This window comes from Amia ocellicauda, chromosome 14 (assembly GCF_036373705.1).
Source record: "Amia ocellicauda isolate fAmiCal2 chromosome 14, fAmiCal2.hap1, whole genome shotgun sequence".
Classification (NCBI taxonomy): domain Eukaryota; kingdom Metazoa; phylum Chordata; class Actinopteri; order Amiiformes; family Amiidae; genus Amia; species Amia ocellicauda.
The window spans coordinates 12,425,430-12,451,707 of record NC_089863.1 but is presented as its reverse complement, the minus strand read 5'-3'; the positions used below and the strand labels follow the sequence as shown (position 1 = coordinate 12,451,707).

General features: G+C 41.3%; 1 protein-coding gene across 3 annotated transcripts; it reads right to left on the bottom strand.

Annotated features, from left to right (window-relative positions):
* Positions 1-31: 31 nt before the first annotated feature.
* LOC136768732 (erythroid membrane-associated protein) lies at positions 32-26,278 on the bottom strand. 3 transcript variants are annotated; one of them, XM_066723086.1, is made up of 11 exons: positions 26,146-26,278; positions 17,542-17,638; positions 5,850-5,948; positions 4,080-4,187; positions 3,496-3,555; positions 2,824-2,904; positions 2,517-2,540; positions 2,405-2,431; positions 1,874-1,900; positions 1,264-1,442; positions 32-1,123 (listed from the first exon to the last, which is right to left on the bottom strand). In XM_066723086.1, the coding sequence occupies exons 2-11, from the start codon at positions 17,627-17,629 to the stop codon at positions 1,118-1,120; spliced, it is 699 nt and encodes a 232-aa protein (XP_066579183.1). In that variant the 5' UTR covers positions 17,630-17,638; positions 26,146-26,278; the 3' UTR covers positions 32-1,117. The 3 variants fall into 3 exon arrangements, with proteins under 3 accessions (XP_066579183.1, XP_066579180.1, XP_066579182.1); XM_066723083.1 differs by having other exon boundaries at positions 32-1,442; positions 26,146-26,277; XM_066723085.1 differs by lacking the exons at positions 17,542-17,638; positions 26,146-26,278 and having other exon boundaries at positions 32-1,442; positions 5,850-6,036.

The following is a 26,278-nucleotide window of genomic DNA, read 5'->3' as shown; positions in this document are numbered from 1 at the left end:
TAGTTCAGAAAGAAGAACTTAACAGTTTGCGTGGTTTCCATAGTTTATTTTTTCAAATGGAAGGAAGAACACCTGAAATGTGTTTTTATGTCTGTTTTGAATATTTGCAAACTAGCAAGATTCAAAAAGGTAAATTAGTTCAAAGGCGATTATGAAAAGAATCTGCTGTTTAAAAGGAATTAATTTGAAGGAAAGCATGTACACGTTCCTCAGATTAAAAAAGATGGACTACTGGGCAAACTGCTGGCATCTTTCCACTCTGTGATTTAAATATTTTCATATTTAAAATAAAACCTTTCTGCTATGAAAGCGTTTACCTGTTTAGCAGTGTGTGTTGCCTTGACCTAAATACAGTATATATATACATATATACAGAAAATGGGATAGAGTGAATTTGGAAAAAAAATCCACGCATTTGCCTAATGAAAAAAATTGATCAATGAATAGTACCACTGAAACCTGGTCACTAAATGTAAAACTGTTACGTGTCTGGCTTGGAATAAAAGGAACAGATAGGAAAATAAATGAATGGATCTGAGAACAAAACAAAACGTGGCATCTATGAAAGAGTGAGAGTGTTGAAATGGCCATGGGCTTCACACACAGCACAAAGAAGCTATTGAATGGATCCCAAGAGATGTAAAAAAAGACTTAGATTAAATCATACATTTTGCAGACATGACATGAGAAAGTGAAACTACACCAAAGCAAGTGGAAACATCTTGGGGAGACCTTTGTCCAGCAGTGGATCGACATAGACTGATAAAGATTATATATAAAAGTACCATTGTAAAGGTCTTGAAAAATATTAAATGTATATTAAAGAGGTATATTTGATATGTAACAAATGATGACTTATCCTAATAGCAATTGTACACACAGGACAAATAACAATCGGGAAAAGCACCTCAGTCTTCAGACAGGAGTGATGATGAGCGGGGCTGTGTTTTTACCTTTATCTTTGTCATAAAGGTTAAAGAAGGGGTACAGTATCTCAGTGAAGGTGTCAGTGAAAGTGTAAAGATGAGATATCTTCTCCACATTGTAGAAGGAGACCTGCCCCTCCTCATAGTCCACAAACACCCCCACCTTCTGGGGCTTCTGCTTCAGGTGGAGGTCAACACTAGGAGAAGCAAGAGCCTTGTACTCAGTGCCGTTTCTCAGCCTAATAGCCCAGTACCCACTGTTAGTACTTATTTTTGTCCCTGTTCTGTTAACAGTCTCTTTAGCAACACCTACAGCCCAGTAAGTCTTGTCAGTCACCTGCACTTCCCAGTAGTGTCTCCCTGAGGCGAAGCCCTGTGTTCCCAGGACACTGGCGACTGGGTCAAATCTCTTCGGGTTGTCTGAGACCGTCTGTTTGTTTCCAATCTTAACTTGTTTCCCATCCAGAGACAAGATGAGCCAGGCGTTGGCCGTGAGGGGGTCTAGAGTCACGCCAACTGTGCAGAGAATGGAAAAGATGCTGAGAAATGCCAAAAATCAACCACTGATCAATAGGGTGTCAGAAGTTCATACAAAATGAGAAACAAGGACTGAGATTTTGAGCTGCCATCTCAGACTGCTGCAGAATTTGAGCCTTAATGAATGAAAAACCCCAAATTCCAGACTAAAGAGCTTCCAGATTCCAGAGCTAGAATCCTCAGAGCAACTATCTAACTGTCACACTCCTCCAAGCGTGTAAGCAGACATGTTTATTAACATATCCCGTCCCACTTATTACCCTGAATGAAGTCATTTGCAAGGTCACGGCCAGTTTCTCTTCCTAAACTCGAATGACATAGCAAAGCATTTTCTGAAATTTCACAGTCAAATGTGATGTCAGCAAGGGACAGGAGGTAATGACCAAAAAGCTTTCAAACTTTTTCTTTACCTGCAGATACACGGATCCACGTCCAAACTGCAGAAAAGAAAAGACGCATGTTACTGCACTCCCAGTTGTTATACAATTGTAAATGAAATATGACCGTGCTGGAGTTCAGTGTATGTTGTGGCAGGGACTTGCTGTGCTGGTGTGGGAGGCTTCATTGGCTGATTGACCAACATGAGAATGCAGCACAGTGCAGTCTCATGTAAGATTGGCCAATTAGTGAATTATCCCCCTGGATCAGCACCAGACCCTTTTAAAGAAACTGAAAGAGTGGAGAGTAACTAATGACTGAAAGACAGGAAGTGAGAGACACTGAACTAGCATTTTGGAGATTTGTGTCAACCCCATGTGCTGGGGGTTTTGTTTTGTGTGTGTGTGTGGTTCTCTTTAAATGTATTTTACTGAATGATATGTCTGCCTGCTCACTATGTGTACATGTTTTTAAATAAACGTCTATTTAAATAATGGTCTAAGGAAACTAATCCACCTAAAATTATTTTGAAGAAAGTATAGTGAATGGAAAAAATATATTACCTAGTCCAGGGACTTCCTCCTCTAATTCTGTTGAGAAAAACAAATGTTGTATTTAATGCAGAAGGGTTAAAAAATGTAAACTAAATGAAAAGCAGTTGGAGAGCACACTCACCCAGCGATGAATACAAACTAGTGACTGAAAGAAGACCAACAATAAAGTTAGACACTACTCAGAACTGATGGTTTCAAATACATTTTTAAAATAAATTGAATTCTATGAAAATGGTTGTAGCTATGAGTTTGAATGATTGCAGCTGTTATTGCTCTACATACTAACAATAACTGCACTGTTTCCTTTAATATAAAATATAGATGCAAATTAACAAATATGGGGGCGTGAAATAATAGTTTTAAATAAAATCTGCAGAATTTAGGGATTCATATTCTCTGGGCATTTTGATACAATACAAGAGTCCTACCTCTTTCACACACATTCAAATGCAGATCACGGTCTAGCAGCCTCCTCTGATACTTGTCTTTCTCCAGACGCGTGATCATCTCTAAGCGATTAAAACACACTATCTTAGCACATGCACCAAGACTGTGGGATAAGCAGTGTGTGTATTAACACATTCAGCAGAGCCGGACCGTGGGTGGAAGTTTGCACCGGAAAGGAGGAAAACCTAAACACACACTCAGACACACAGAATGCATATGTTGTTAAATGAGACTGTGTGAGTTTTGACCCATTGGAATCAAGGGGTCCAAAACCTGTTACTTTCACATCTTCCCCAGATTACTGTTTGGCTGATACAGAGACACCCATCTATCAAGCACTGCATGGACAAGGTTAGTCAGGATTGTTAAATAATACCCACACAGCAGCTCCGAGGGAACACAACACATGAAATTATGCAATTCTCATTTTCAAAAATATAACAGGAGGGCTTTGTCTTCCTACTGTAAGTCAATGTTAGATGCCCTGCCACATTTTGATGATAACACAACAGCAATTACAATTTCCATGGGTCGACTCATATATATATTAAAAATACACAAAAAGGTTGTCATTTGTTGGCTTGTGAACAATATAAGGATCACACATTTCTACCCTATTTTTAGATATTGGTGTGCATATTGGCAATGCTTACCGGTCATCAACTCACTGATGTTCTTTTCTGGATCCCGATGTTGAGGTGTAATTAACACAACTGCAGAGAGAGTGAGACGTGCGTTCTTATAGGCTGACAAGCAACAGAGTACATGTTTCTGGGTGACTCTTCAAAGGTGTGCAGCAAAATAAGGTCTTCTGCGCAGCTCCCTTAAGGGGAACTCCAGCTTACCTAAGTCCTCCCTTGCACAGATCTCTGATTCTCGCTAACCCATGCTACCCATTTCTTTGAAGTGCAATGAGCACTGCTGTAGTCAAGTGAGACGTACGGCCAAATGTTACAAAGTTACAAAGTCTTGTTACAAAGTCTTGCACCCCTCCCTCCTCCCAAGGAGAAAATGTGCAAAAACTGTCATGGCGCACATGGGTTCCTCACAGGTTAATTACACACGTATCCACAGATAAACAGACAGTGGTGTGATATAGTCACTGCTGCAGCTAACCCCCTTGGTGTGACCTAGAATTATGAAGTGGCACATCATAATAAGGAACTGCTACTCTCTGCTACTACTTCTTCCCCCCACACACAACACATGCCTGCCGCCACTGCTCTTTAATACTCACAGTAATAGACGACTCCTGAGATCAGAACAAGGAGAGTGGCGAGCCACAGAAACAAGAAGATCTGAGCCGCTGTGCATTTGCCAGACCCAGCAGAGCCCTCCTGACACCCTGGAAATAAAGACAGGTCTCAATCAAAGCTGTGTTTACTGTCCCTAGACACTATGCCTGTCTTATAAACCTGGAGATATTATTCTCATGCCACCGTGTCTGCATGACAAGATTGACCTCCTGGCAGATATATGTATTTATAGGTGGCTTTAATATGTGTGACATTGTTTGGGGTGTGTTCCATTTAACGTATGTTGAAGGTGGAACATTTTCTATTTGTGTGTTAAGTTCCGTTTGTGGTTCAGAGTTCAATTATGTACTTAACCGCTGTAAGGCATTGAAGGATTTTGAAAGATTTTTTGCACACACATGGAATAGGCTTGTATTTTAAAATGTTTGAAATAATCCTCTCTAACTATCTTTTTATCTATCTATATTCTTCCTTTTCTTCTTTGGTTGTTCTGTGATTTATTCAATGAGATCTTACCTAAAGGTCTGAAGGCAAACTTACATAGGAGGCTATATTGCCCACAACCCACATGTGTGCTATATTTAAGTGCATTTTGTGCCCACACACACGAGAAAATTGGCAATAAGATAAAAGATATGCACGCTTATTTATAAAGCTGTGTGTTTCTTTTTTTTTATAGCAGTTTATATTGTATTTTTTACATGGGGTGATGGCTGGGACAGGTGGGCAGAAACTTGAGATTGTGGCTGCAAACTGTATCCCCAAATGCACTGCCATCCTTTACTACCCACTACGTATTCAGTTTTTTTTCAAACTGAGAGATCCCTTATTAAGGCTACCCATCCTCTTCTTTGGCCTGCATGTGGAAGACAAAGCTCTGTTCAGTGTCTCAGTCAAAATACTGTTCCAATAAGCATCATTGGTTTCATATGGGCCCGGGATCATTAGAACCCAACACCAAGAGGAGTGCGGTTCTGAAAATCAAAACTTCCTTTTTTTTTTTTAAAGAACTGAAAGTGTTTTATAAAACAAAAGAGTTACTGCCAGGCAAAGGTTAATGCAGCGTCAGTATAAATCAACTGGACTCTTTACCATTTTCTCTAAACTGAATCAGCATTCAACCTACTCTGAAAAGATATAATGGATAAATAAGTGTGTTTTTTAAACTAATCACTGGGCAATTTTCAGGTGAAGCAGTTTAAATGCTTTACCCTACTACTGGATTTATAAGGCAATGGCAAAAGTGCAGTCTCGTTACCCCCCTTTGTGTGCATAATTATTTTCAACACTGTCTGTGAGAATTTCCACAAAAAAAATACACAGACAAATTGGAACAAAACAAAAAATCCTACACCAAAACAAAGAAAAACAACCTCATGTATCTTGATAGACATAAGTTATTTCCAGCTTCAAAATACTTCATATCTTTCTCTGTGCAGGCCAGACTTGGACTGTTTCAAAATACACTTGCAAAATATGTGACTGGATGTTCATTTCGTAATGTTTTTGTCAGCCCTGTAACTGGTGTCTGACATAAGAAAAACTACAACATCAATACAAATTAAAACTACCTGCTGCAAGATAACCAAACCCAAAATGTAACCAACTGACACAGAGTATTACACATTTTCTTCTGATATCTTGTCCCCCAGGCTTTTGGACGCACCACTGGACAGGAGCTAGCGCATTGCTCTCTCTGCACCACACCCTGATTAGATGATCAGTGACATTAGTCTGCTGAAATACCTTACCTTTACCCTTTAGTGGCGCCTGGTCCATCTGGTCAGTCATCAGGCAGGTGTTGTTTGCCGGGCGATGCAATTTCTCACAAGTTTTAGTCCTCTCAGCGACTATGAAAAAGCACAGTGTAGATCTGTGATGCTAAGAGCTGGTTCTCTTTTTTTCATATCACACGCCGCACAGTAAACCACACTGAGTGACGAATGTGTGGGGGTTGGGGGGGAGCCTTTGTTGCTCAAGCCAGTTCTCCAAAACTAAAAACTAAAAAGCAAATAAGTCAGGTTCCTGAATAACTGTGGCTGTGCTTGACAGATCTAATCAGTGAGTTCAGAGCAGTGTAATGGTGTGAAGCAGGAGACCATTTTTTTTAAGTGCACAGTGACAAGGGGCGTGCGCCATTTCTGTGTAATAAAGACCGGGTCTGAAGGTGTGCTATTACACATTTCCATTCGAGTGCCACAGGAAGGAGGGACAGGAAAGGAGGAAAGCAGGACACAAGGTATATTTTTCTGGGCCCCTCTCTTCCACCGGCCAAGTCCTAGTAAGTGAACATGTTAATCACACATCCTGTTTTAAGAAGTGCTGTCATTGCACTGATATAGAAACACTTCCGATTTCTAGTCTTACTGTTTAATCACTGCTTTTTTCATTCTTTGCCTTTTTTCTTTTTCCTAACTTGTAGTTATATTACAAATTCAGTTCTCTAGGAGTATATTAGATGTTTTGAAGCCTTGCAATGTGTGTTTAATGTATGCATGTCTGCATTAATTAGTGTTAGCAGTTCACATATTGCAGTTGTAACCCTTCCCAACTGGGATCACATAAACCCGCACGATTACACTATGGGCAGCCTCATAAATAATAAGTGTTTCATGTATAAAGGAGAGTGTTACTGCTAATAAAGACACGGTATCATATCATATTAGTGCTCTGCGTTGTGTTGTGTATGTATTTATATTCAAGCCAGACCACGATCGTGGTTTTCTTTTTAATATGGTAAGTATTTTATGACTATTCCTGCAATGTAAAGATCATTATTGCAGACGGACATCGGTGCAGCCAGAGACCATTTTGTATATTTGCGCCAGAATGCTAATGTATATCACAACATCAATCAACATTTAACTTCAAAATTAACAGCAAAAACATCAGATAACCACCTGTTTTGGACCATTTCACTGGTTACTTACTTATAATTTCTCTAAAATACCACTGCAACTATATTAACACAGATCTGCGCTGCCCGCTCATATAATAACATTAAGGAAAACAAACATATCATTTTTACATTTAACGTTATGAGGGGAGCTCACCTGCAATGTAAAGATTATTATTGCAGACGGACATCGGTGCAGCCAGAGACCATTTTGTATATTAGTGCCAGAATTCCCCACCAGTGTGTAGTCCCCTTGACCGAGTCATTGAGTTAACTGGCTACACTCTCCCCCGGTACAGAAGAAGGACGGCCTCGTCCTACACATTAATGCCACTGAATAACACAATTTTTGCAAACTCTAATCTCTCTGGAAGTCTGTAGGGTCTTTTTCTTCTTTTGGTGTTAACAGATTTGCCTGCCCCTGGCAATTTTCTCACAGTATCCGCAGTGTTCGCGATCTAACGTCTCTGCATTATGTTTTAATGTTAACCTATTCAGTGGCCTCCTCTGTTGAGTGGAATGGCAGAGATCGATGTGTCCTAATACTGGCCCTACTCCTGACAAACCTGCCCTTGGCAGGCTTGGGGCAGATGGGCCCTCCGGGGTCTGGATCGGGGCAGGTGGGCCCTCCAGGGTCTGGCTATGGGCTGGTGTACCCTCCTGGGTCTGGCTCAGGGCAGTGGACCCTCTGGGTCGAACAACTCTGTATCTAAATGGGTGTGGTCTGGTTTGTGTGTTTGCGAATAATCAGCCCCTATTTCTTCATTGTGATAATCCGCTCTTCACTTAGCTCTATCAGCTCTGTCCCTCAGAAATGTATGGGTGCCCGAGCGTGTGTACGTTTTTGTACGTTTGCCCACTGACAAAGAAATGATCAGTCTATCATTTTAATGGTAGGTGTATTTTAACAGTGAGAGACAGAATAACAACAAAAAAATCCAGAAAAACGCATTTCAAAAAAGTTATAAATTGATTTGCATGTTAATGAGGGAAATAAGTATTTGACCCCTTCGACTTAGTACTTGGTGGTGTCAGATGTTTCTTGTAGTTGGCCACCAGGTTTGCACACATCTCAGGAGGGATTTTGTCCCACTCCTCTTTGCAGATCCTCTCCAAGTCATTAAGGTTTCGAGGCTGACGTTTGGCAACTCGACCTTCAGCTCCCTCCACAGATTTTCTATGGGATTAAGGTCTGGAGACTGGCTAGGCCACTCCAGGACCTTAATGTGCTTCTTCTTGAGCCACTCCTTTGTTGCCTTGGCTGTGTGTTTTGGGTCATTGTCATGCTGGAATACCCATCCACGACCCATTTTCAATGCCCTGGCTGAGGGAAGGAGGTTCTCACCCAAGATTTGACGGTACATGGCCCCGTCCATCGTCCCTTTGATGTGGTGCAGTTGTCCTGTCCCCTTAGCAGAAAAACACCCCCAAAGCATAATGTTTCCACCTCCATGTTTGACGGTGGGGTTGGTGTTCTTGGGGTCATAGGCAGCATTCCTCCTCCTCCAAACATGGCGAGTTGAGTTGATGCCAAAGAGCTCGATTTTGGTCTCATCTGACCACAACACTTTCACCCAGTTCTCCTCTGAATCATTCAGATGTTCACTGGCAAACTTCAGACGGGCCTGTACATGTGCTTTCTTGAACAGGGGGACTTTGAGGGCGCTGCAGGATTTCAGTCCTTCACGGTGTAGTGTGTTACCAATTGCTTTCTTGGTGACTATGGTCCCAGCTGCCTTGAGATCATTAACAAGATCCTCCCGTGTAGTTCGGAGCTGATTCCTCACCGTTCTCATGATCATTGAAACTCCACGAGGTGAGATCTTGCATGGAGCCCCAGACCGAGGGAGACTGACAGTTATTTTGTGTTTCTTCCATTTGCGAATAATCGCACCAACTGTTGTCACCTTCTCACCAAGTTGTTTGGCGATGGTCTTGTAGCCCATTCCAGCCTTGTGTAGGTCTACAATCTTGTCCCTGACATCCTTGGACAGCTCTTTGGTCTTGGCCATGGTGGAGAGTTTGGAATCTGATTGATTGATTGCTTCTGTGGACAGGTGTCTTTTATACAGGTAACGAGCTGAGATTAGGAGCACTCCCTTTAAGAGAGTGCTCCTAATCTCAGCTCGTTACCTGTATAAAAGACACCTGAGAGCCAGAAATCTTGCTGATTGATAGGGGATCAAATACTTATTTCCCTTATTAACATGCAAATCAATTTATAACTTTTTTGAAATGCGTTTTTCTGGATTTTTTTGTTGTTATTCTGTCTCTCACTGTTAAAATACACCTACCATTAAAATTATAGACTGATCATTTCTTTGTCAGTGGGCAAATGTACAAAATCAGCAGGGGATCAAATACTTTTTTCCCTCACTGTAATTCCTCTCCCCTTATTTTCCATATGTTCTGCAAGAAAAGGGTCAAACTTGCTGAGAAGTTCGAGTATCCCTAAATAGTTGCCATTGTTTAGAGACCCAATCACGTCAACGTCTCCATGGAATGCAAAGCCGCGTTCTGACAGGAACTGTATCACCACAACCACCCATTTTAGAACTTCTTGCCAATATTTCTGCTCTTCTTCACATTGCTCTTTCAGTTCTGTATCTATTCCAAGAGCCTGTGTCCGTGCCAACCATGTAAGCGTGGCATTTCTATGAGGCTGGCTTGATTCATGCTCCTCCACATGCGCACATGCATGCTTCCAATCACAAAAACCGGAGTGAGAGAAAGAACTTGTAGACTGCCCAAATAACTGACAAAAGAAGCAATATACATTTCCAGTCGAAGGAGAATAAACAAGCCATTCTCGTTGCACAATTTCCCCATTACGCGTAGAACGCGTTGCTGGTTTTTGTAGAATCACTTTGGTGCTTGGAATGGTACGTCTTTATTTTGACATAACAGGGATGCTTTCACGCCCTTGCTAACTCAGTGACAACACAATTTCTCGGTGACAGGGCCCCAACAAGCAACATCAGTGGATGTAATATGTTCTTCTATTGGAGAAAACTGCTGGCCTATATCAGCTGAACAACCTTATTCCGAGGTCGTCTCGATAGATTCGGAAAGCCCCGAGGCTGCGGCTGATGTTGTAGTTGATGCAGTAGAATTAGCCTCATTGTCGTTTATTGTGTCGGCACTATCAACGTCTAGTTCTTCTGAATTTTCTTTAAAGAAAGTCGTAAGCTTAGGTATTTTGCTTAGAGTTTCTTCATATCTCTGTTTCTTTAGTTGCTGCTCTTTACTCTTTTTAGTGCCACTGTCATATTTTCTGATATTTCGTGCAACATGTTATTGAGGTGATGTTATCCCGTATGTAGCATACTGTATGTTGTGACTCGTGTGTGTATTCACGCTTAAAATGCAAAAGAGAATCCTCTCGGGGGTCCCCTAGTGTTCGGGGCCCTGGGCTGCAGCCCATGATGCCCATTGGGATAACGCGGCCTTGGTGTAGACTTTCTTAATCAGAGGTGTCTGTCTCAGAATCTGGCACTAAACAGCTGGTGTTTAAGCCTTCAGGACCTGTACAGGTACGGTTTTCTGCATCATTTAATGGAATAAACATACATGGTGCCAGTAGGTTTTGGTGAATAACCCTTTCCCCACTCCCTGTTTCAGGATGTACAATGTATACTGGTAGACCTTATTGTTTATGAACTACAACATGTGGTATTTTCTCCCATCTGTCCCCCAGTTTATGTTTACCTCTAAGACTTTTATTTTACACTAGAACACGATCTCCTGGTCTCAAAGGAATGTCTTTTGCTTTCTGATCGTAATACCATTTCTGTCGGCACTTAGACCTTTCTGATTCAAATGCAACTTGTTTGTAAGCCAACTCAAGTCTACTACAGAGGTTTGATACATACTCTTCCGGTTCCACGTTTTCCTCCTCCTGGTATGGGAGTCCCAAAGCCAAATCTACCTTGAGTCAGGGATGTCTGCCATACATGAGGAAGTATGGTGAAGTACATTTATATGCATGCACCATGGGCTCAATATATTCCTTCCAGTTGGACTTTTGGTGGGATTCCAGGGTGCCTAACATGTTCATCAAGGTTCTGTTAAACCTTTCGGTGGTGCCATTGCCTTGGAGGTGATAAGGGGTGGTTCTGCTTTTGGCTACCCCCATTGCTTTCCAGAGTTGGCGCAGGACAACCCTCTCAAAAATTCCTCCCTTGGTCTGTGTGTATCCTTTCAGGGATCCCGTAATGGCAAATTAAATGTTTCCACATAACCTTGGCAATGGTCACTGCTCTCTGGTCAGAAGTTGGATACACCTGAGCATAACATGTAAAGTGATTGGTAACTACAAGGATATTTTCAATACCCCCTTTGCAACGCTCAAAAGTGAGAAAGTCCAGGCATACAAGCTCTAATGGCCTAGTTGTGTGAATAGAAACCAGGGGTGCACGAGTGCCCTGTGAACCTGTGGCAGCATCTTTCGCAGGATTCACACCAGTGTTGGATGGCGGAAAACACAGCTGGCCAATAGCATTGTGCACACATAAGATCCACAGTCTATTCTGTCCCCAAATGGCCCATGTTGGTGTGTAACATTTCAAATACTTCCCATCTTTAGCCCTTCGAGCAGCACCATCTGTTTAAGCTCCTTCCCCTCCAGCGACTTGACTGTTCTATATAGGATGCCCTCTTCAAAATTCAGCATTGTTCTGACAAGAGGCTCCTCCTGGTTCGTCTTTCTTACACTTTGTTTCCGTCCCACCTTAATGTACTGTAGCACAACAGAGATTACTGGATCCTTTTCCTGATGCCTGTTAAGTTCCTCCCTTGCTAGTCTGGGGATAACTTCGGCAGTTTGTGAGACTGTTTTCCCTCCCTTTTGGGGGTCCCTGCGGTTAGGTGAAAAAGGGGTGCTGCTAAACTGGAGGGTCTTCCAGTCACACACCTGCTGTATTTTCTCTGTATATACCACCAGCTGATACCACATGCCCTAAATATTTAACCTCTTTCCTGAGCACGTGGCATTTTTTAGGTTTTAACTTCAGGTGGAACTGGCATAGCCTGTCAAAGACTAGCTGCAGGCGCTCTATATGCTCATCAAATGTTCTGGAAAATACAATAACATCATCAGCACAGCATATCAGCACAGTATATCAGCACAGCTGAAAAATGTAGGTCTCCCAGGCAGTGGGTCATCAGCCTTTGAAAGGTAGTTAGTGTGTTCTGCAAGCCAAAAGGCATTCGGTTGCACTCAAACAGGCCCATAGGTGTAGTGAATGCAGTCTTGGGCTTGTCGTGTTCTGCCACCTCCATCTGCCAGTAGCCAGAAGTAAGATCCAGTGTGGAGTAGAATTCAGCATCACCCAGAGCATCTAAAGCTTCCTCAATGCGGGGCAGGGGGAATGCATCTCTCACCGTTTTTGCATTCAGTTGCCTGTAGTCAATACAAACTCAGATCGAGCCGTCCTTCTTCCTGGCCACGACAATGGGTGAGGCATAGGGGCTCTGGCTTGGCCTAATGGCTCCTGCTTCTGCCATATCCTGTAGGTGTCTTCTAACTTCCTGAAACTGGGCTGGTGGGATTCTTTGCTAGGGCTGGCGCACCGGCTTGTTGTCAATAAATGGTATTTAATGTTTGAGAGTGGATGTACATCCAAAGACAAACTGATTAACTGATTAACACGTCTGAGTTCCTCCTGAGCAGTTCTTCAAGTCTTTCTTGTTGCTCCTGGTTCAGCACCGCTGCTTCTTTCAAATCAACCTCTGGAAGATCAGATTTAAATGGTGCTGTATCTGGTGAAATATTTAAATTCTGGTCGTGTGATGAACTAACTGTGCCCCCTGGGTCCGAGGGGTGTTCAGAAAACAAATCACTGTTTCCATGTTGCTCAATGCAGTGATGCTAGCTACTGTCTGGCCCCTATTTATGACAACATTGTATGGGCTTTTATTGTAAAGGTGTACTAGCGTCCGCCCATGGACCACATCAGCCACTGCTTCTTCCACCACCACGTCTTTGATAAGCTGTTTACCACCTGGAGGGCTTATAAGCACAATGTATGGACTACTATCATGAGACCATGGAGCCTGGACTGCTATGCATCTGTGTCTTCCAGGTTTGATTTCCTATGGCCGTTTTCCTGTATATCGAACTTGTGACTCCATCTGGAACTCGGTTGAATTTACCCTCACTTGTTCGTAGGCGGTGTGCAAAGCTGGATGCTCATTTTTCAGGCAACTAGGGAACCCGCAGCCCAGACACATCCCTAAGTCTTGCTTGCTGGTCCTAATAACATTTGTCCCTAAAAGAAGTGGGACTGACTTTCTGTATGATGTCATTGGTACAACGAAAAGTGGAACATCCATATAGGTCTGATCCAGAAAGGACAAGTTCAAACGCAACACACATTTATGTGGAACCTCTTGCCCTCCAGCACCTCCTATGTGTATATCAACCTCATCTGGCCTCAGATTTCCAAGTGTAGGGTGTTGGCGCCAAAACTCCTTATTGATGTAATCTTAGATCCTGAGTCAATTAGGGCTCTACAGGGGACACTGTCTACCACAAGAAAATCCTCATTTATTGGGCCAACTAAACTGGAAGAATTTTTCTCCCTGCTGCACAGTGAACACAATTTGCTATAGGGCTGATCCTGTTTTCAATGCATTCCACTTGCCCCTCAGTGTCAGGCTGTACTAGCTTAAATTAGAAATATTTTCTCCTACACTGGGCTGCACCACATAAGCATCTGACTGATTACAGCATCCCCGGGCAATGGGGCCAACTTGACCACAAAGGTAACACACAGAGGGCACCTTGTGACGTGGAAACTTCCGAATTGCTGTTCCATCGCTGCTTCCTTGGTTACTTGTGGGGGTGTACCTGTAGGTGGTAGTAGTTTGCCGCTTGGGCAAAATATCATTTGCGCTCTCCTCTGCACCAGCTGCAGCTTCCTGCAGGCTGTTAACACTTTTGGCTCTCACCTTCTTGTCACTTAGTACATTTTTCTCCCTCACTAGCTGTCTCAGCTCCCCTTGTAGCTGCCTGAATGTGAGATAGCGGGGCTGCATGGGGGCAAGACGGTCACGTACATCTTTTTTACTTATTCCGCGCATGAACTGCTGGGTGAGTTTATAATCCCTATCTTGAAGTGGATTTCCTCCATTTATCTTTTCTTCAATACTCCTCAACAGAGCATCTAACTGTATGGCATAAGTGGAGGGGGACTCATCTGGACGCTGGTGTCCCTCATAAAAATCTGCCATTGGGTCAAGGAATAGGTGGCAGTCTCTATACTCGGCCCTCAGCTCCTCAAAAGCCCTGTAAGTAACCTGCTGTTTTAATGGCAGATTCAACACAAGTTTTCTTGCTCCACCGCTTAGGTAACGCACCAGTGTGTCAAAATGTAGAGACATTGGAACATGTGGCACTTAACAGATATTGTACATCTTTGATCCAGTCCTCAATGTCAATCCTGCAATCTTTACCACCACTGAATAACGGAATACATCACACCTGATGCATTGCTGGCATATAGGCATGAGCTGGGCCCACTGAGGATCTTTTGCCTCTCATCAGCTGGGGCATGGCTCTGTTCTCATCTTCGTCAGAGCACCAGCCGGATGGTTCTTTCTTCACAGGCCCCCAAGACCAGCCCTTTCCCCTCGCAAGGCATCTTATGTGTCGAAACTTCCTTTGACCCAGCAATACAAGTTGCAATACATATCTCTTCCCTCTTTGACAACTGAACTGTTCTGCCATCGTAAATATTAGCTTTAATTTTTTTTTTTTTTTATTATCGTTGTTTCGTTTTCCCTTTGTATTAACCTATTTAATCTATGTTTACACTTCCCTTCAAAGCTGCCCAATCCGGGTCACGGCACCATTATTTAAAAAAAATGTTAACCCTTCCAAACTGCGATCACATATAAACCCGCACGGTTACACTATGGGCAGCCTCATAAATAATAAGTATTTCATGTATAAAGGAGATGGTTGCTGCTAATAAAGACACGGTAACATCTATTAGTGCTCTGCATTGTGTTGCATATGTATTTATATTTATATACATATGTATATGTATTTATAACGATCGTGGGTTGTTGTTTTTTTAACTCTGGTAAGTATTTTATTTATTTCTCCGTCTCGACTCCTGCAATGTAAAGATCATTATTGCAGACGGACATCGGTGCATTGTATATTAGTGCCAGAATGCTAATCTTTATCACAACATCAATCAACATTTAACTTCTAAATTAACAGCAAAACATCAGATAACCACTTGTTTTGGATCATTTCACTGGTTACTTATAATTTCTCTAAAATACCACTGCAACTATTTTAAAACAGATCTGCGCTAGCCCCTCATATAATAACTGTAAGGAAAACAAACATATCATGGGGAGCTCACCTGCAATGTAAAGATTATTATTGCAGATGGACATCGGTGCAGCCAGAGACCATTTTGTATATTAGTGCCAGAATACTAATGTGACCTCCTAGGGAGGGAAACAGGAAGCACCCCAGAATTCCCCACCAGTGTGTAGTCCCCTTGACCGAGTCATTGAGCTAGCTGTCTACACAATCACACTTTTTTGAGATTTAATTGACAGGCTGAGAATCGTTTCAGCAACTGCAAGGCCCAACAAACATCTGCGTAAATCAGTAACACTTTAATACACTTTAATACACTTTAACACTTAGATTACACTACAGACAATGCATTATTACTTTCTTGACATACATACAGGTGACAAATCTAAGGGGACAAGTGGACCCAAACCATGCCAGGAAAATGCCCCCCACAGCATTAGAGCCTCCGGACCCCCTCACTGTAGGGGTCAAGCAATCAGGCCTGTGCCGTTCTCTTGGTGTCTCCACACATGCACTCGCCCACTTGTCGAGAATATGGTGAAGGATGACTCATCTGACCATATCACTTTTTTCCACATCTCTGTAGACCAGTGCCTATGGTTTTTATACCACTGAACTCTCACATGTGCATTTGTCTTTGTAATGAGGGGTTTCTGCACTGCAACCCTACTATAATATTCTCTCTATATGGTATTCTCTCTGCCACGATTTGCCCACGCTACTCCACTGCTCCGCTCCCTCCACTGGCTCCTGATAGCGGCACACATTCAGTTCAAGACATTGACCCTCACCGACCGCTGTCTCACCACACTGCACCAAGCTACCTTAAGTCACTCATCTCTCCATACATCCCCTCCAGACCACTGCGCTCCTCCAGTGCCAGAAGACTAACTCTGCCTCCTCTCCACTCTCCTTCCTCCAGAGCCGCTCCTTCTCATCCCTGAACCCTAAGTAGTGGAACGACCTGCCCACCGAAGTCAAAACAGCAGAGTCCTTGACTCCGGTACTTACTCAAGACACATCTTTTCAGACAGTACTTGTAATATTAGTCCTCTATCCCTGCTAGATGCACTTCAGCTTATTATGCTCCTCGTGTTCTTGATTGTTTTTCTCCTTGCTCCCTTTCCCGTAGCCTTCGTCTGTAACCCTACATCTTGACAGCACTTAGCTTTCACCGTCCAGGATGTAGGAAGTCACTTACTGTACTTACTGTGTAAATTGTAAATTGGAATTTGTAAAATGTATTTTGAATTGCTGTTTTAGCTAAACTGAATTTGTAATGATTGATGCCTTGTACTTCACTGTATTTTTGCACTTTGTTTGCACTTATGTTGTAAGTCACCCTGGATAAGGGCGTCTGCCAAGAAATAAAAAATAATAATAAATAATTATTATAATAATAATAATAATAATAATAATAATAATATCCTCTCTGTGTCATTCTCGACTGACTGTTCTTGCTGACACAGTCTGCATTGACATTCTCACTCACCTGGGAAAGAGTTGCTCTTCTCTTTTTCCTCACATATCGCAGTAATGCACGAGCATCACGGTCATTGAATGTGCACTTTCGACCACAATTTCCAACCCTATTTACTGATGTCTTTCCCACAGATTTAAATGCAGTAACTTTAGTCACTGTTCCTATTGAAACACTAGCCAGTTGAGCGTCTTTGTGACTGAGGCTCCTGCCATTCGTGCCCCAATAATGACCCCCTCTTAGTCACTTTGATCCTTTCCTCTTGCCATCTTGATCCAAAAGGTTCCTTTAATTTGTCACCCATCTGTATATCTGCAGCATACTAATAGTCATTAATCTGATAATATCTGGCCTCCACTAATGACTAATGAAGTGTATGTTTCTAACACAAGGTCAATTGCTCCCACATATATGTTTCTGGCAAGTTGATATTTCAATGTTTATTTGACACCTTTAGCTTAAACCTTGTTTATCATTCTTTATAAACTGCCATTTGTGCACCTTAAACTAAAATGTTACCGGTTCATCTAATCACATCAGTGAATGTTAATCACAAATCCAGCATAATAAATAATGATACAAAAAAAAAATCTTTTACTATGTAAAAAGAAATACAAGATTAGTTTCGATGTGAGTTGGAAGTTAGAGACATTAAAACACGATGCAGGTAAAACTGACCACAGAAGTTTTATAAAAGTCATTACAGTAAAGTTATTTAAATCTCACCTTCTGGACCTCTTTCCTCTGATGCTCCAGGTCCCCCCAGTTTGTTGACATAAAGTGTAAACTGTAGGTTTTCATAATCTTCAGCCATTACTGGAGTCTAGACAGAAAAACAAGACAAATGTGGGAATCTGTTCTCTCTTTTGTAGGTTTTGTTTTAGACCACACGTGGGACAGAAAACTGGGCTTGTCATTGGTGGACCGTTATGTGTTCCAGAGAGTGATGTTTTTGAAAACTATAATGTAATATAATTTAAATGTATATAAACTCTAATCTCTAAAATCTCTAGAATACAATGTGAATTGAGACAAGGTTTGTGTGTGTGTGTGTGTGTGTGTGTGATTGTAAGTATTATATACAGCTCTGGAAAAAATGAACCACTGCAAATCCACATCTCTACATGTATGGCAGCCATTCCATTCCATTCATAATTGTATTTGGAATTAGGAATAAAAAAATGTCAGTAGTTTATAGAATAAAGCAAAAATGTTCATTTTACCCAAACACATACCTATAAATAGTAAAACCCAAGAAACTGATAATTTTGGAGTGGTCTCTTAATTTATTTGCAGATCTGTATACAGAGAGCTAGATTGAAGGTAAAATGAGCATTTGCATAAAGGAGATTTATATTATTTTAAGGATATGGGGCTAAAATGTTAAATATGTATCATATGAATCTATAATATTGAGAGTTTGTCTGTGAATTTGTCTGCTGCTTATTATTATAGGTAGCAATATGTTTTCTTCTAAAAGAACTGAAAGAACTGAAGTGATTAATTAATTTATTTTTACATGACATGTGACCTGTGCACTGTTCTAACTGTTGTTTCCGAATTACGTCACACCAAAGACATATCTGGTGTCTGGAAAGTATCGGGATGCAATTAATATCAGCGCTCAGAACAGCAGAAGTGTGCCTCTAAGTGCATTGTATTATGAATAAAATAAAATAAATGCATTGCATAAAATGTGGTGTTTAATTCGTCCTAAATCTAACTATCATATTTTAACTTACCGCTGCCCTGCCTCCCATGTGCCCCTGTGCTCCACTGCTGAATCAGACCAGCAGAGGGCGATACAATATTTCACGTGTAAAGTAAGTTGTACATTTTCAGTTCATGTTTGGTTTCTTTTTAACTGCAGTAATATGTGGTAATTCCCATTCTAACCGCTAGAGGGGGCCCTGGCTCATGTTCGGGAAATAGATTTCTCTCTACGCACCCGTGCTGTGACGTACATAACATTTTTGGCACGTGCCCCCCAAATTGAGTCCATTGTTCATTTTTTTATGACGAATCTATATAGAAACATTTCAGTACATATGATGTATCTTAGATGATCCCTCGTATGGAAGCATATAGTGGACTTAACTGAATACATACATAAATAAATGTTGAAATAAATAAATGTTTAAAGAAATAAATGTTGAAATATAAATATGTATTTAATCATTTATTAATTAATTGAACTATTTCATCATTTATTTATTAATTCATTTAATTCTCTATATAAGTCCTCTATATGATTTCATACCCTCGCCACTCCAGCTACAGTATGCAATCACAGCCCCTTAATCAGTGCATACACGTCGAGTGCGTACATGGCGACACTGGTATTTCTGTTGCACATTAGAACACCAGAACATAAGAAAGTTTACAAAAAAGAGGAGGCCATTCCACGCATCGTGCTCATTTGGTGAACAATAGTAACTGAGTGATCCAAGGATCCAATCCAGTCTGATCTTGTTCCACTAATAAGATTCATTATTTTTTCCATCTTTCTTTATAAAAAAGTAACATAAAATAAAAAAAGTAACGACCACAGAGATTTAAAAATGTTCTCTTTGTGTCTGATTTTGAATTGTTCCCAATTTTGATGCATATAGATATCATAAATAAAGGAGTTACTGAACAGAAGAAAATAACGTAGTGATGGACGATTGTCATTTTGCAGGGGTGCTTAAATACTACAACATTTATCAAATGTGATGGTAAACGTAAGTTTAAAACATTTCAAAGAAATACTGGTTGTGACACCTGAACACGTGAGTTTGCATTCAATGTATTTTGGTGGTTTGTTTTTTCCTAGTGTGAGTTAATACATTAAATGGTACTTTCTATGCACTGCCTCTCATTTCACTTCCACAAATACCTCCGCACAGTGGGTGAGCCATTCCCAGAAGGACTACTTCTACGAGTCACAGAAAGTATAACACAGGTGTGCTATGTTACCTGTCCAATGTTTTCCTCGGTTACCAGGTGGATTGCTGTAATGCATTGTTTTTTGGACGGAAAAGGACAACAGGAATGTTGGCTGGCTGGTTGCACTGAGACTCTGGAAGCAGATACAGCCATGCATGTTGTCAGTTTTCCATCATAAAGATTTCTCTGAAGAAATGAAGCATGCCTCTGGTCTTCTGGAGTCATCCCAACTGGCTGATAAGTAATTCTGGTTCCCCATGTGCAATGATGTTATCATGTTATCAAATCCAAGAGGATGAACAGGACCCTAAGATAATGTACCGGGTGTCTAGTTCAGAAAGAAGAACTTAACAGTTTGCGTGGTTTCCATAGTTTATTTTTTCAAATGGAAGGAAGAACACCTGAAATGTGTTTTTATGTCTGTTTTGAATATTTGCAAACTAGCAAGATTCAAAAAGGTAAATTAGTTCAAAGGCGATTATGAAAAGAATCTGCTGTTTAAAAGGAATTAATTTGAAGGAAAGCATGTACACAATCCTCAGATTAAAAAAGATGGACTACTGGGCAAACTGCTGGCATCTTTCCACTCTGTGATTTAAATATTTTCATATTTAAAATAAAACCTTTCTGCTATGAAAGCGTTTACCTGTTTAGCAGTGTGTGTTGCCTTGACCTAAATACAGTATATATATACATATATACAGAAAATGTGATAGAGTGAATTTGGAAAAAAAATCTACGCATTTGCCTAATGAAAAAAATTGATCAATGAATAGTACCACTGAAACCTGGTCACTAAATGTAAAACTGTTACGTGTCTGGCTTGGAATAGCAGGAACAGATAGGAAAATAAATTAATGGATCTGAGAACAAAACAAAACGTGGCATCTATGAAAGAGTGAGAGTGTTGAAATGGCCATGGGCTTCACACACAGCACAAAGAAGCTATTGAATGGATCCCAAAAGATGTAAAAAAAGACTTAGATTAAATCATACATTTTGCAGACATGACATGAGAAAGTGAAACTACACCAAAGCAAGTGGAAACATCTTGGGGAGACCTTTGTCCAGCAGTGGATCGACATAGACTGATAAAGATTATATATATACACTCACCTAAAGGATTATTAGGAACACCATACTAATACTGTGTTTGACCCCCTTTCGCCTTCAGAACTGCCTTAATTCTACGTGGCATTGATTCAACAAGGTGCTGAAAGCATTCTTTAGAAATGTTGGCCCATATTGATAGGATAGCATCTTGCAGTTGATGGAGATTTGTGGGATGCACATCCAGGGCACGAAGCTCCCGTTCCACCACATCCCAAAGATGCTCTATTGGGTTGAGATCTGGTGACTGTGGGGGCCAGTTTAGTACAGTGAACTCATTGTCATGTTCAAGAAACCAATTTGAAATGATTGGACCTTTGTGACATGGTGCATTATCCTGCTGGAAGTAGCCATCAGAGGATGGGTACATGGTGGTCATAAAGGGATGGACATGGTCAGAAACAATGCTCAGGTAGGCCGTGGCATTTAAACGATGCCCAATTGGTACTAAGGGGCCTAAAGTGTGCCAAGAAAACATCCCCCACACCATTACACCACCACCACCAGCCTGCACAGTGGTAACAAGGCATGATGGATCCATGTTCTCATTCTGTTTACGCCAAATTCTGACTCTACCATCTGAATGTCTCAACAGAAATCGAGACTCATCAGACCAGGCAACATTTTTCCAGTCTTCAACTGTCCAATTTTGGTGAGCTTGTGCAAATTGTAGCCTCTTTTTCCTATTTGTAGTGGAGATGAGTGGTACCCAGTGGGGTCTTCTGCTGTTGTAGCCCATCCGCCTCAAGGTTGTACGTGTTGTGGCTTCACAAATGCTTTGCTGCATACCTCGGTTGTAACGAGTGGTTATTTCAGTCAAAGTTGCTCTTCTATCAGCTTGAATCAGTCGGCCCATTCTCCTCTGACCTCTAGCATCAACATGGCATTTTCGCCCACAGGACTGCCGCATACTGGATGTTTTTCCCTTTTCACACCATTCTTTGTAAACCCTAGAAATGGTTGTGCGTGAAAATCCCAGTAACTGAGCAGATTGTGAAATACTCAGACCGGCCCGTCTGGCACCAACAACCATGCCACGCTCAAAATTGCTTAAATCACCTTTCTTTCCCATTCAGACATTCAGTTTGGAGTTCAGGAGATTGTCTTGACCAGGACCACACCCCTAAATGCATTGAAGCAACTGCCATGTGATTGGTTGGTTAGATAATTGCATTAATGAGAAATTGAACAGGTGTTCCTAATAATCCTTTAGGTGAGTGTATATATATATATATATATATATATATATATATAAAAGTACCATTGTAATGGTCTTGAAAAATATTAAATGTATATTAAAGAGGTATATTTGATATGTAACAAATGATGACTTATCCTAATAGCAATTGTACACACAGGACAAATAACAGTCGGGAAAAGCACCTCAGTCTTCAGACAGGAGTGATGATGAGCGGGGCCGTGTTTTTACCTTTATCTTTGTCATAAAGGTTAAAGAAGGGGTACAGTATCTCAGTGAAGGTGTCAGTGAAAGTGTAAAGATGAGATATCTTCTCCACATTGTAGAAGGAGACCTGCCCCTCCTCATAGTCCACAAACTGACTGTGTGAGTTTTGACCCATTGGAATCAAGGGGTCCAAAACCTGTTACTTTCACATCTTCCCCAGATTACTGTTTGGTTGATACAGAGACACCCATCTATCAAGCACTGCATGGACAAGGTTAGTCAGGATTGTTAAATAATACACACACAGCAGCTCCGAGGGAACACAACACATGAAATTATGCAGTTCTCATTTTCAAAAATATAACAAGAGGGCTTTGTCTTCCTACTGTAAGTCAATGTTAGATGCCCTGCCACATTTTGATAATGACAACAACATTTACAATTACCATGGGTCGATTCATATAGACTAAAATATGAAAAATACACAAAATATATTTATATGTATTTATAGGTGGCTTTAATATGTGTGACATTGTTTGGGGTGTGTTCCATTTAACGTATGTTGAAGGTGGAACATTTTCTATTTGTGTGTTAAGTTCCGTTTGTGGTTCAGAGTTCAATTACTTAACCGCTGTAAGGCATTGAAGGATTTTGAGAGAGTTTTTACACACACATGGCATAGGCATATACACTCACCTAAAGGATTATTAGGAACACCATACTAATACTGTGTTTGACCCCCTTTCGCCTTCAGAACTGCCTTAATTCTACGTGGCATTGATTCAACAAGGTGCTGAAAGCATTCTTTAGAAATGTTGGCCCATATTGATAGGATAGCATCTTGCAGTTGATGGAGATTTGTGGGATGCACATCCAGGGCACGAAGCTCCCGTTCCACCACATCCCAAAGATGCTCTATTGGGTTGAGATCTGGTGACTGTGGGGGCCAGTTTAGTACAGTGAACTCATTGTCATGTTCAAGAAACCAATTTGAAATGATTGGACCTTTGTGACATGGTGCATTATCCTGCTGGAAGTAGCCATCAGAGGATGGGTACATGGTGGTCATAAAGGGATGGACATGGTCAGAAACAATGCTCAGGTAGGCCGTGGCATTTAAACGATGCCCAATTGGCACTAAGGGGCCTAAAGTGTGCCAAGAAAACATCCCCCACACCATTACACCACCACCACCAGCCTGCACAGTGGTAACAAGGCATGATGGATCCATGTTCTCATTCTGTTTACGCCAAATTCTGACTGTACCATCTGAATGTCTCAACAGAAATCGAGACTCATCAGACCAGGCAACATTTTTCCAGTCTTCAACTGTCCAATTTTGGTGAGCTTGTGCAAATTGTAGCCTCTTTTTCCTATTTGTAGTGGAGATGAGTGGTACCCGGTGGGGTCTTCTGCTGTTGTAGCCCATCCGCCTCAAGGTTGTACGTGCTGTGGCTTCACAAATGCTTTGCTGCATACCTCGGTTGTAACGAGTGGTTATTTCAGTCAAAGTTGCTCTTCTATCAGCTTGAATCAGTCGGCCCATTCTCCTCTGACCTCTAGCATCAACAAGGCATTTTCGCCCACAGGACTGCCGCATACTGGATGTTTTTCCCTTTTCACACCATTCTTTGTAAACCCTAGAAATGGTTGTGCGTGAAAATCCCAGTAACTGAGCAGATTGTGAAATACTCAGACCGGCCCGTCTGGCACCAACAACCATGCCACGCTCAAAATTGCGTAAATCACCTTTCTTTCCCATTCAGACATTCAGTTTGGAGTTCAGGAGATTGTCTTGACCAGGACCACACCCCTAAATGCATTGAAGCAACTGCCATGTGATTGGTTGGTTAGATAATTGCATTAGTGTTCCTAATTATCCTTTAGGTAAGTGTATTTTAAATAATACTCTCTCTAAATATCTTTCTATCTATCTATATTCTTCCTTTTCTTCTTTGGTTGTTTTGTGATTTCTGCAATGAGATCTTATCTAAAGGTCTGAAGGCAAACTTACATAGGAGGCTATATACTGCCCACAACCCACATGCATGCTATTTTTAAGTGCATTTTGTGCCCGCACACACAAGGCTGTTCAGCAGAAATTGACAATAAGATAAAAGATTATTTATAAAGCTGTGTGTTTCTTTTTTTTAAAGCAGTTCCCATTTGGGGGCCACCTGCTGCCTGGCAAAAGTTAATGCAGCCTCAACTGGACTACCATTTTCTCTAAACTGAATCAGCATTCAACCTACTCTGAAAAGATATAATGGATAAATAAGTGTGTTTCACAACTGTATTTTTCTAAACAAATCACTGAGCAACTTAGTTACTACTGGATTTATAAGGCAATGGCAAAAGTGCTGTCTCTTTGTCCCCCTTTGTGTGCAGTTGTTTTCAACACCGTCTGTGAGAATTTCCACAAACAAAATACACAGACAAATTGAAAAAAAAAAAATAATAAAACCTCATGTATCTTGATTGACATAAGTTACGTCACCACCTATGGGTGTTAGGGGTGACCACGCCAACCAGACTATGCCACTTCCTTTTATCTGAGGGTAAAAGAGCTCGTCGCACCCAATAATATTTCTCTCTCCAGCAGGCTCGACAGACCTCAAGGCACCACCACACGGATGAGTAAGGTAGGTACAAGTTTTATAACTGATACAGGGCACGAAGTCTGTTCAGTACCACATACATAGAATGTTACAATCACTATCACACAGAATTAGAATAGTAGAAACTGTAATAATAATAGTCCTAAAACTAACTAAAATCCCTTCAATAAAACAGGGCAAGTTAAAATCCTAAACAATATAAAAAGAATAGAAAATTCAAAAGAAACTATACATATACTAAAAATGTCTCTACTATTCCTAAACCCAATCTCTCAATGTATTCCCACAGCTGGGACCACCCACGAGCCCCGTGGGTAAGTGCACCCTGCCGTTGTAACCATGAAACCTTCGGCTTCACCAATGATCTCTGCAAAGGACAAGGAAATCAGACTCCTGCAAGCAAAACATCGGTAAGATTAGTCTTTGTGCAAAATAAAGCAAAGTGAACACGTCCTGGTACACAATGCAGGTCACAAGTCTCTGTGCAACCATACAAGAATACAACCTATTAATCTCGGTCTCTCTATCTCAGGTACAGTCACAGCAGCAACCCCCGTCGCCGCAGTGGGCAGTCTCTCCGGCAGCGGAGAAAGAAGGCGATACAATACCCAGATCCTAACCACTGAAAAATGGATCAGCAACACTGGGGGGGCAGGTGAAAGCAATTAGTTTGATGACCCCGAGAAATCCACGTGGGAATGTCCACTGGTGGGCCATACTCAGCACTTCACCAATAACCCAACACCGAAAATAATATAATTAAATAAATAAGCACACAATCAAACCAACAACAACAACCAATAAAGAAAATAGGATGCAATAAGTGAATTTAGTGCAACAGCAATAAAGATTACACAAAAAATAATATAAATCAATTAGTGTAAACAACCCAAACCGCTCATGGCAGTTATTTCCAGCTTCAAAATATTTCATATCTTTCTCTGTGCAGGCCAGACTTGGACTTGCAACCTGTTTCAAAATACACTCGCAAAATATGTGACTGGATGTTCGTTTCGTAATGTTTTTGTCAGCCCTGTAACTGGTGTCTGACATAAGAAAAACTACAACATCAATAAAAATTAAAACTACTTGCTGCAAGATAACCAAACCCAAAATGTAACCAACTGACACAGAGTATTACACATTTTCTTCTGATGTCTTGTCCCCCAGGCTTTTGGACGCACCACTGGACAGGAGCTAGCGCATTGCTCTCTCTGCAGCACACCCTGATTAGATGATCAGTGACATTAGTCTGCTGACATACCTTACCTTTACCCTTTAGTGGCGCCTGGTCCATCTGGTCAGTCATCAGGCAGGTGTTGTTTGCCGGGCGATGCAATTCCTCAAAAGTTTTAGTCCTCTCAGCGACTATGAAAAAGCACAGTGTAGATCTGTGATGCTA

Bases quoted from the DNA above. Each gene is read 5' to 3' on its own strand.
- LOC136768732 (XM_066723083.1), bottom strand. From the start codon at position 17,629: ATGGCTGAAGATTATGAAAACCTACAGTTTACACTTTATGTCAACAAA. The intron at 2,541-2,823 runs GTAGGACTCTTG...GTCTTCTTTCAG, and splicing joins TTTGAATGTGTGTGAAAGAG to TCACTAGTTTGTATTCATCG. The intron at 1,443-1,873 runs GTAAAGAAAAAG...TTCTCTGCACAG, and splicing joins GTGGATCCGTGTATCTGCAG to TTGGCGTGACTCTAGACCCC.